The following is a 12,146-nucleotide window of genomic DNA, read 5'->3' on the forward strand; positions in this document are numbered from 1 at the left end:
TGGGGAGGGCAGCAGACGCTGACCAGGTGGTCAGTACAGTTGCCCTCTCACAGCGCTGCGGCTGCCATTAAGAAGGGGAGGGGGCAGGGGGAGCAGTCAGGTGGGAGGTGGAAGGGTGGGAAAAAAGCTTCGTGGTGGGAGGGGGCAGAGGAAAAGAGGGAAGAAAAGAAAATGGAAAAACTAGTGAAAAAGGCAAAAAAAACAAGAGTGAAAGAGCGACAGAGAGAAATACTTCATTCCCACCAGAAGCAGACTTGCTTTGGTTGAAAAGCAGACTAACAGTGGTTCCAGGGGACAGGAGCAGATGTTTTGCAGAGAGTTTGCTGTAGGGTCTTGCATGACGAATGTGAGGACCCACTCTGAGGGGAGCCCTTAAGTAACCCTAAAAGGGGGTGGTCACTCTCTGAACTGACCCACCTATCAGAGGGGGTCAGTGACGTCATCTACCTGGCCTAACCAGTCAGGTGCTCCCATGGGCCACTGCTTACCATGTTTCCAACATGGCAGAATCAACTGGCCACCTGGCAGAGTTCTGTACACCTCCCTAGGGGAGGAGCTGGACAGCAGGGTAGTTACTCCCCTGTCCTTTGTGCAGTCTCATGCCAAAGCGGGAACGGGGGGGTTCCTGAACTGGTACAAACTGGATTATGCATGGAGGGCACCAAATGTGCCCTTCAAAGCAGCCTGGTGGCTCTGAGTTCACCCACTCCAGCCCTTAGACACCTAATACACAGGGGGAGGTGGTCACACCTCTCCCTTGCAGAAAATCATTTGTTCTGCCTTCCTCTGCCTGAGCCAGGCTCACCAGCAGGAGGGCAGAACAGTGTCTGGGGTTGGCAACATAAGCCTGTGCAAGCAGAACAGAGGGATCCTCTAAGGAACCCCCAGAGTAGAGAGGATCATGAAGCTAGCACTGGAATTGGTGTAGTGGCATGATTCCAACATGTTTGATATCAAACATGTCCAAGTTCTGAGAAGCCACTATTTATTTGGACCACTCGTGTTGCCCAGTGTCTACCTCGTAGCTTAGGAGGGCTTCCCCGCACTTACAAAGTCCAGGGAATGGAGTCTGGGGTTTGTAGAGCACCCTGCTTATACAGTGGTACCCTCACACTTAGGGACATGCACCCTGCCCTTGGGCAGTGACAAGTATATAAGGTAAGCCTTATATCAGTGGTGAAAGGGTACATACACATTTGATGCAGGCTGCCATGGAAGGTCTGCAGACAGTTTGCATGGGATCCCATGGGTGGCGCAATACATGCTGCAGCCCATGATACACCACTGCTGTAACAATGCCCTGGGTACCATATACTAGGAACTTATAAGGGGACACCAGTATGCCAATTATGGGATGAGAAAGCTACCAGGCAACCAAATTTAGAGGAGAAAGCACACCACTGGGGTCCTGATTAGCAGGATCCCAGTGGACTACATTCTAAACATACGTACATCGGGCAAAAAGTAGGGGGGGGGAGTAAACTATGCTAGAAAGATGGTACTTTCTTACACTTCCACAACCAGATGTCACAGTAGTGTCTGTTTTTCATGTCTTTGGCTTGAGGAGACTTTGCCATAGGTGTCATTAAGGTTATTTGTTGCCTTCTCTGCCTTTTTAAGTTTCCCTGATCAGTCCTGCGCTGTTTAAGCCACTAGTTTTATATTTACCTTGTTTATGTGCACAACGTTTGAGCCTATTCACAGCTGTTTGTTGATGGTATTGAACCTTAAGACTGCCTTTCTCTTTGTGATCACTTCAGTGTGGCATGTTATTGAACTGAGGTGCTATTAGTGCAAACTCTGTATACCACCTTTTTTCTAGACAAGCTAGTGCTTTAGACTTTGCCATCCTTTCTTCCTAATGTAGAGTGACCCTTCCACGTGTGGCAGTTAATCAAATTGCTCACTTCTCTCCACCTTATCCCTCTGATGAGGAGGAGAGACTACACCGGCTGCAACTGAGGAGAGCCTTATTCTTTTTTTTTTGTTTTTTTGTTTTTTTTTGTTTTTTGAATCACTTGGATGACAAACATTTTGTGAGGTTTAGTTCTCCCCAGGGATGGCACAATAAATACATGCTGCAGCCCATGGGAATCCCTGGTGTACCAGTGCCCTGGGTACCTAAGTACCATATCCTAGGGACTTACATGGGTGCACCAGTATGCCAATTGTGGGTGTAAAATGTTTACCAGCAACCCAATTTAAAGAAGAGAGCACAGACACTGGGGTCCTGATTAGCAGGATCCCAGTAAACTGCAGTCTAAAAACACTGACATCAGGCTAAAAGTTGGGTTACTATGCTAGAAAGATGGTACTTTTCTACAGGAAGAACAATTGCTGTGCTGCTGAAAGACTGCCACTCGGCTGCCCTCTTACTCTTCTGTGCTGATCTACTGCCCTCTGCCTCAGTGAGAAGGACTGAACATGCATCACTTGAAACCAAAACCCATAGTGACACCAAGGTCTAATTCTGATCTGAAGTCTCAGGGACATAAGACTTCCAACTACCCTGCTTCTACGACTGGACTTTACCATCTTGAGTCTACCTTGCCAAGTGGTGCCACCTCAGTCCTGGACCCTTGGAAGTGGCCTTAAGGTGTTTTTTCAGCAGAACCAACATCCTCTGCTGAGCTATGCATCCTCAAGTCGAACCAATGCAACGCCTTGGCTTAGCTGTGCATCCGTGAGCAGAACTGATGCATCACATTTGTTGCATGGATTGGACTTGTCGTAAAAGACTTGCATCGCTGGCACATCTTGGATCTGACGGATTTCCTATGGAACTGCCAGTCGACGACAGCCCTCATGCCGAAACTCCACATTACAACTTGACTGCTCATCGGAACCAACGCATCGCCTCTACTGCACAATGCATCCTCAACACTGGCCTTTTCATCACAAGCCCTGCCAGTCAACAAGATCTTTTACGTTGACGCCACAGGACCTAGCACCGCAGCCTTGCTGCATCTCTGAATCAACACATCGCCTCAGTTGAGCGACACATCTGAGATGCGGATCCATGCAACACTCTGCAACCGGTATCGTCAGTTCTACTTATTGTTTTTTTTGGTTTTTTTGTTCTTGTCTTATTTTATACATTCAGATCTATTTTTCTAACCTACTATGAATTTTTTCTTTTTTTTTTTTTCACTATTTACTGTTTGTATTGTTGCACAAATTATTTACACATTGCCTCCAAATTTAGCCTTATTGCTCTGCCACGCTACCAGAAGGTGAGCACAGGTTAATTTAGGTTTTGCCCGACACTTACCCTTACTAAGATTGTGGTTGCTGCTTGACCAGGGCTCATACCTCAGTCAACCAACATCCCAGTTTCTAACACCTTGCATAAAATGGAGCCTACTGAGGGCCTCAGTCATTTTCTACTAGCGCTAAGACAGTCACAATGGTCTTGACCAGGGCTGTTCCTCTGCTGGACATCGGCAGGGTGGCTATATAAGCATTCATTCGTACCTTCAAAAGGCATTACTGCCCCAACTTTCAGGTATGCCGAACATGTCATTTAGCACACAGCCCTGCAACACTTTATGGTGCAACACTCCTTCCTCATACTCACCTTTCGAGAGGTATTGCTTTGGTTCCTACTCGAAAGGTGAGAAATCTGTGGTTAGAAGTATCCGTAAGAAGAAAGCTACTTACCTTTGGTCTCTGATGATTACTCTATCTAAACATATATTTCATCAATTCCTGTCCTCCTCGGTATAGTTATATTGTAGGTGTTAATAAGGTTCCACTGTGGATTGTTACTTAACCTCTTCATCTGAGGAAATGCTCTGTCATGACTGGACAAATTAAGAGCACGTGAAAGTGCTCTGACAGCAAGCCTAATGAAGTTGGTCTCTGGCCAGTTTTGAGCATTGGGCAAGGCAGAATATTTTGCTGTTGGGTTGAGGAATGTCTCCAAAGGTAAACTTTGGAGAGTGTTCTGCTGGCAGTCACTTGCTTGGCAAGTGTAATGTGGCTTGTAACTGTATGGTTATGAGTAGTTGGGTGCAGCGTGAAAATGTAGAAAAGGTTATGGGTTTGCAAGCGGGGGCAGGTGAAACCAGGTGGTGATCTACTCAGTTGCAGGTTCTGAGGGGATTAACTGCCTAGCAGTGGTAATCTGTAGAGAGACATTGTGTAGTGAGAGACAGTGGAAGAGAGCTGTCAGAGGAGTCCTATGAGCAAAGTTGAATTGCTTAGCAAGATGTATGGGTGGCTAGGTGATGTACTTATGTTCTACTCAGTTGCTGCTTCTCTTCTTTCAGGCTGTTTGCTGTGACGATCACGAGCACTGCTGTCCCAGTGGCTATACTTGTGATACAACACAGGGGAGCTGCACAAAAGGTGATCGTTCTATATCATGGCTTACCAAGAGGATTGCTCCTAACAGGGAGGTTCTACGGAGTGAGGCGGTACCATGTGATGACTCGCATGTCTGTGCAGAAGACAGTACATGCTGCAGAACTACAGTTGGCACCTGGTCCTGCTGCCACTTGCCCCAGGTACTTTTCTACTATGTAGCAATTTCAAATGGTGCTTTTAAAGTTTTAAAGTATGTAGCATACAGTGGTGGCTTCTAACGGGGAGAAATAGTGGAACAGGCACACTTTCACCGATCAACAAGTAGCAAAAATTCAGTCACAAGTGCACAGATGATCATACCCATCCATTCTTAGACATACTGACAGTCATCCATTTTGAAGCACACTCATTCTCGCTCCCATCCATTCACAAGCACACCTGCACAACTCGCACCCATAAGTTTACAAGCACACACATTCACACCCATCTACTTACAGACACTCAGGCACATTTACTGGTCATACTCACACTTATCCATTCTTGCCTATACTCGACCCCTTCCATTCACAAACAGACATGGATGTCCATACTCCCACCCAACCATTCACACAGATGTGCACTCACACCCATTCACAAACACATACACATTTGCACTCATGTATTCACAGCACACATGCACAAATGCACTCATTCTTACATACATGCACACAGACACATTCAGTTAGGCACTTACTGGGAGGTGTTGGCAGGGCTAGTGGGTGGTGGGAGAAGCACAATTTCTGAGAAAAGATCTGGAGGTGTCCGCAAAGAAGCTGGAAACTGAAGATCCTGTCTGCTCTCATTGGCTAACCGTTGACCAGGTCCTTTCCTAACTAGTCACAGAGCAGGGTGGAGCCAGTGGGATTTGTTGATCCCACCTCACTATGATGAGTTAGGGAAGGGTGATACGAGGAGTCCTTGATAAGGGAAGGGTGAAATGAGGTGTCACTGATAAGTCAGCACTGGGCACTTCAGGAATTAAACCTGAAACTCCCAGGGCTGACTCTGTGACGCACCACCTTGTTGAGAGAAGGATCCTTGCAGGGCTTTGCCATACTGATTGTCAATTATCTATGATATCTTCATCCCGGCAACCGTAGACTCAGGCTTCCAGGTGCCTGTAGATTAGCGCATGTAAAGTACCTTGCTACCTGATATGTCTGTCAGGCTCATCTTTGCTCGGCCTGATACTCATCATGCTTTGAAAAAGGGAGGACGGGGGTATCCTAGGTGCCCTTAATTACATGCAGTCACTGGTAGCGTGTACATAACTTGTGCATTGCAGTTCCTGATGAAAGCTAAAATCCATCTGCAGTGTGGCACCTTCAAGATTTGGGAGCACGACCCTTAATGTTTTGCAACACTTCTTACATGTTTGAAAGTAAGGTGGATTGGTAGTGGCATAAATTAGCAGAGTAAACAACAATAGACAGTAATAAATTGTCCATTATGAAAGACATGGTCGCCATAGACACTGAGTAAACATGAAACTCAAATGTTGACACAAGTTTTTCATTGACCTGTGGCAATCTGGCCAGACCTTTTTTGCTGGTACAGTTACTACTGTAATTGTAATGCTAAACACCCCTTAGAGAATCCTGTACTCTAAAGTTCCAGAAAGAGTTTGTATTTTAAGATAATAGAAATTTAAGGTAATTCTTGGGTTTTCTTTCACTGAAATGAGTGAAATTGAATTAAAACATTCCCTCCTCCCCTGCTCCCTCCCTTCCTCTAGCTGCCTGTCAGTAGTTCTGTTGTGCTTTGAAGTTTTTCTTCTCTCAATACTTCCCTCCATACATATTTCTGTTTTGAACTTGTCTACCTCTCCAGCCACAATTTGTTGAAGCTGAAACCCCTGAAATAGAGACCTAACTCTCCTCTGTGCTTGCAGTACTTCTGCTTGCTCAAGTACACTTTTAATTATAGCAGTTAAACAGCTAGTGGAATGTAAAAATTAATTCCAGGCACACAGCAAGAACCTATAGATCACATTCTCTGCACACCTTTGCAGTGTTGAGTGCAGGCATTAAGTTATTCTTTGAAAACCTCCTCCCTTACTCCTAGAAGGCATTAGGACAAAGAGTCCACCTCAGATTGTTTTTTCTCTATCATTGTTTTTGGACTTTCTTGTCAAGCTCTGAGATCATCGCGCTACAACCAGTAACTATTCATCTGAAACCCACAAAGGGCATTGAAGGACTCATCCACACCATTGTCGCTTTGAATTTGCTTCAGACCAGAGGGAGTTTAGTCATGGACCGGTTTGTATGAGAATGACTTTGGGATGCTGGGAAGGCAAGGAATAGTAAAAGGCTGCTGCAGATAAACCCCAGTTTATATCTAGAGTGCTGTGATGGTAGATGTCCTTGTAACGTGCTCCACTTACAAACAAGTCTTTGTTCATGACATAGGGGATGTGTATCATGACAAAGCCAAAAGATTGATGCGGCTGTAAATGGGTTGCTGTGTGAGCATCAACAATAGGCACATTGCTAACTCACTGGGTCTCTTTTCAAAGTATAATAAATATTGTTGGGAAGATATGGACAACTCACAAAGCACCTTCTAGAGGCATACAGGAAAAGAGACAGGCAGCTTGTGCAGGAAGGGAAGAAAGTCTTGAATGCTACTGTTAGCTGTGCCATGGATTAAACACCAACATGGCTTAGGGTGTCAAGATGGTGGTCACACTCAGTGTTCTGGACCCCGCCATAATCCACGCCACATGGAGACCCATCAGACCAGTGCTGGGCCCCCCCCATCTAGCTGTGGGGGAGCCCTGGAGCAAGTGGAGAGGTGCTGGGGGTTCCCAGACGACTGGACTGCCCAAATTCCTGGATGGACTCAGACGGCGGGCGCCCAAGATGGCGGGCATCCGCTAGACCCTGATAGGGCTGCCCAGGGTGCCTCACGCTTGGTGATTAGATGCTATGGACCGGGAGCTGGAGGACCTTGGTGACGGCCCGGCCCCTGTTCACCTGGACTGGTGGTGCAGCTGCTTACCCCCAGGGCAATGGCGGATCACGGGCCAGCAGTCGAGGCCCAGAGGACACCAGCCTGTGCGCCGGTCTGCGCCTCAGGACAACGGAGCTGTGAGTGCAGCGGATTGGTCCTGACCTGGGGGACTCCTGCGGCTGACAGTCCATCGAAGGGACTGCTCTGCCTCCCCTCCCTCACCCCCTGCCTCGACTCTTTCCCTGGGGGCAAACGGTGGAGAGGTGTTCTCCCCCCTCTGCACCCTCCCCCCCCCCCAGTCAGCTTGGGGGTGGGGGGGTGACGCCACTGCCCCTGGTGATTCTTGTGGCACTGTGGGTGGAGCCCATGGCTGCCGGGACCACGCAGCTGGCGGGCCTCCGGCAACGAGGTGGACCGGCGGTGTACGACCTTTCCTGTGCTGTTGAGGGCACGCAGCACCTGTGCCCACCGCAATGCTGCGGGACCCACAGGGCACAATAAGAACTGTCTGGTGCCTGTCTGCCTGCCCTCAGATTCCTGGAGCCTGTTTCGCCGGGCCTGCTGGACACACGGACGAGAGACTGGGCCTCACAAAACTCAAGCTCCATTGAGGCCTGGCAGGAGAAGGCTGGACCCTACCAGTGCGCCTCAGATCTAGCCACACTTGTTGTACATTGGCCCCCAGCATCATGGGGAAGGACAGGCAGACGAAAACACCCTCCTCCCAAACCTGTATAGGCAAGTTTATGACTCCATGGGGGCTCCTGCCCTGGCCAAGGCGAACGAGGGTGACACTGACAAGATCCTACGAGCCATACAGTCCTCCCAGGCAGTGGTTGAGAACAAAATTAGGGAGGTGAGAGTAGATATGGGGTCACCGCGACAGGACCTCAAACATTTCTCAGCATGACTTACTGAGACAAACACATGTGTCGACAGTGGAGGACGAGGTCTGCGATCTCAAGACCAAGGTGTCCCGCCTCCTAATCTGCACGCACGAGGTACAGCAACGCGCAGAGGACACGGAAATCCGCTCAAGGTGGAACAACCTGCGTTTAGTGGGCTTCCCGGAGATGACGAGGGGCCTGGCCCCGTCGAATTCCTAGAGGCTTGGATTAGATCATGAATGCCCTTGTACAAACTGTCCACATGGTTTGCCATTAAACGTGCCCGTAGAGCTCTCTCTGCAAAAACCCCCACCAGGAGCACCGACCACGGGCTTTATTGCTCGCTTCCTCAACTTTCAAGATCGCGATGCTATCCTGCGTGAGTCAGAAGCTCAGTTGAAGCTCTGCTACGAGAATTTGAAAATACTGATCTTCCCAGACTACGCCTGGGAGGTCCAGGTAAAGCGGCGCTCATATGAACAGCTGAAACAAAAACTGAGGGTGTTACACTTAAAATACATGCCCCTCTTTCCAGACCACCTTAAGGTCCTACATGCAGGCAAGACACACTTTGACACCCCGGAAGCGGATGGGAGTACATGACGAAGGAGCACCTGCTCTGGGGGTGCTGGGGGGGGCCATGGGATCACCCACTTCCTCCAGGCGGATGCTGGCTGTGCGTCTCTGCACTGGTTTCTGACGTAGAAGACGCTGATCCCGACAGGCCTCACAAACTCATTGGGGGGTACCTCACCATTGCCCCTGCGGTGGAGGGAGGCCTCCCATGGTCCCGGCACCTCTGGGGCACATGACTCAGGAAGACGAAGAAAGACTGAGTCAAACTCCACCCATTTGTCTGCCCTGCAAGGCGACGGCAGGTCTGGTGTGGGTCCATCAGTGGAAAAGCATAAGAGATCCGAGTCACTGGTGGGGTTCACCACTCTAGCAACACAAAAGGATGATGGACGAAGTGCTGAACAATGCAAACATTCACTCCCAGTCACGAATCTGGGTTTAATCCATTGTTCTTTTGCTCACCATGCCACCCCAGTTTGGCCCTGTTTCTTATGGGAACAGTCCAGCACGAACTGCCAGGCCAGGTCCTCCCTGGACCGGAAACCAGCATCCTAGGACCAGTTTCAGGGTGTCAGCCTTCATCAGCCAGGCTAGCTTGAATCCAGTGGTACAGTGAGCACAGGACCCACATCTGGGCATACATTCCCACTTAGGTTGACAAAAGCAAAAAGAACAGATGATAGTCGGAATGCTGAACTATGCAAACATTCCCCCCAGTTACAGAGAGCTGCGTTTAAGCCATAATTTTTGTTGCCCACCACGCCACCCCAGTTTGGACCCAACCATATGCAAATCAGTATGGGTATACCCCTTTTATCTAGTACATCCCCTGCTACTTCAGATTTGTGGTAAGTGGAAAACATTACCAGGTCAAAGTACTCTTCTGTAGGAAAGTGCCACTGTTGGCATGGTTTACCCCTACTCCCCTGAAACACCTTTTGCCTAGTGTTGATGCCAACTTTGAAAATGTGCTGGGATCCTGCTAATCATGCCCCAGCACCACTGTTATTTCCCAAAATCTCTACCCAAGGAAGGTCCCCAAGGGCTGCAGCATGTATTATGCCACCCTAAGGAACCCCTCACCTTGCACATGTACAGTGCGTTTGCAGCTTGTGTGTGCTGGTGGGGAGAAAAAGGCAAAGTCGACATGGCATCCCCCTCAGGATGCCATACCCACAAAATACTGCCTGTCTCATAGGTAAGTCACCCATCTAGCAGGCCTTACCGCCCTAAGGCAGGGTGCACTATACCACAGGTGATGGCTTAGCTGCATGAGCAATATGCCCCTGCAGTGTCTAAGTCTATTCTTAGACATTGTAAGTACAGTGTGGCCATATTAAGTATATGGTCTGGGAGTTTACCAAAGCGAACTCCACAGCTCCATAATGGCTACACTGAATACTGGGAAGTTTGATATCAAACTTCTCAGAATAATAAACCCACACTGATGCCAGTCCGATGCGCCCTGTATTTTACCCAATCCTTCAGTGCAGGACTGACTGGTCTGTGCTAGCCTGACACTGAGACAAGCTGCCCCCCTGGGGCCTTTGTGCTGTCTGAGGGCAGAAACAAAGCATGCACTGGGTGGAGGTGCTTCTCAATTCCCCCTGCAGGAACTGTAACACCTGGCGGTGAGCCTCAAAGGCTCATGCCTTTTGTAACAGCACCCCAGGGCATCCCAGCTAGTGGAGATGCCCGCCCCTACGGCCACAGCCCCACTTTTAATGGCAAGGCAGGAAATGATCATGAGAAAAACAAGGAGGAGTCACCCACCAGTCAGGACAGCCCCTAAGGTTTCCAGAGCTGATGTGACCCCTGCCTTTAGAAATCCTCCATCTTGAGATTGGAGGATTCCCCCAATAGGTTTAGGGATGTGCCCCCTCCCCTCAGGGAGGAGGCACAAAGAGGGTGTAACCACCCTTCAGGACAGTAGCCATTGGCTACTGCCCTCCTGACCTAAACACACCCCTAAATCTAGTATTTAGGGGCGACCCAGAACCCAGGAAATAAAATTGCTGCAACCTACACAAAGAAGAAGGTGCTGACCTGAAAGCCCGACGGAGAAGACAACTGACTTGGCCCCAGACCTACAGGCCTGCCTCCAATCTCAAAGAACCTGCTGTAAGGAGATGCCTCCTTGGCATGGTTACCCCCTGACTTTTTGCCTTTGCTGATGCCAAGTTATGATTTGAAAGTGTGCTTAGGCCTGCTAACCAGGCCCCAGCACTAGTGTTCTTTCCCTAACCTGTACCTTTGTCTCCACAATTGGCACACCCTAGCATCCAGGTAAGTCCCTTGTAACTGGTACCCCTGGTACCAAGGGCCCTGATGCCAGGGAAGGTCTCTAAGGGCTGCAGCATATCTTATGCCACCCTGGGGGACCCCTCACTCAGCACAGACACACTGCTTGCCAGCTTGTGTGTGCTGGTGGGGAGAAAATGACTAAGTCGACATGGCACTCCCCTCAGGGTGCCATGCCAACCTCACACTGCCCATGGCATGGATAAGTCACCCCTCTAGCAGGCCTTACAGCCCTAAGGCAGGGTGCACTATACCATAGGTGAGGGAATAAGTGCATGAGCACTATGCCCCTACAGTGTCTAAGCAAAACCTTAGACATTGTAAGTGCAGGGTAGCCATAAGAGTATATGGTCTGGGAGTCTGTCATACACGAACTCCACAGCACCGTAATGGCTACACTAAAAACTGGGAAGTTTGGTATCAAACTTCTCAGCACAATAAATGCACACTGATGCCAGTGTACATTTTATTGTGAAATACACCCCAGAGGGCATCTTAGAGATGCCCCATGAAAACATACCCGACTTCCAGTGTGGGCTGACTAGTTTTGCCAGCCTGCCACACACCAGACATGTTGCTGGCCACATGGGGAGAGTGCCTTTGTCACTCTGGCTAGTAACAAAGCCTGTACTGGGTGGAGGTGCTTCTCACCTCCCCCTGCAGGAATTGTAACACCTGGCGGTGAGGCTCAAAGGCTCACCCCCTTTGTTACAGCGCCACAGGGCATCCTAGCTAGTGGAGATGCCCGCCCCCTCCGACCACGGCCCCACTTTCGGCGGCAAGGCCATAGGAGATAATGAGAAAAACAAGGAGTCGTCACTGGCCAGTCAGGACAACCCCTAATGTGTCCTGAGCTGAGGTGACTCTGACTTTTTTAGAAATCCTCCATCTTGCAGATGGAGGACTCCCCCAAAAGGATTAGGGATGTGCCCTCCTCCCCTCAGGGAGGAGGCACAAAGAGGGTGTAGCCACCCTCAGGGCTAGTAGCCATTGGCTACCAACCCCCCAGACCTAAACACCCCCCCCCCCCTAAATTGAGTATTTAGGGGCCCCCAGAACCTAGGAAAACAGATTCCTGCA

At 49.4% G+C, this 12,146-nt stretch overlaps 1 protein-coding gene across 19 annotated transcripts in view; it reads left to right on the forward strand.

Annotated features, from left to right (window-relative positions):
* The window catches only part of GRN (granulin precursor), a 1,029,241-nt gene that overhangs the window by 909,037 nt on the left and 108,058 nt on the right, over positions 1-12,146 (forward strand). For all 19 annotated transcript variants that reach the window (XM_069237890.1, XM_069237896.1, XM_069237897.1 and 16 more), the window contains one exon: positions 4,272-4,508. In XM_069237890.1, the coding sequence (XP_069093991.1) occupies positions 4,272-4,508 (237 nt within the window). The remainder of the gene's footprint in view (positions 1-4,271; positions 4,509-12,146) is intronic.

This window comes from Pleurodeles waltl, chromosome 6 (assembly GCF_031143425.1).
Source record: "Pleurodeles waltl isolate 20211129_DDA chromosome 6, aPleWal1.hap1.20221129, whole genome shotgun sequence".
Lineage (NCBI taxonomy): Eukaryota > Metazoa > Chordata > Amphibia > Caudata > Salamandridae > Pleurodeles > Pleurodeles waltl.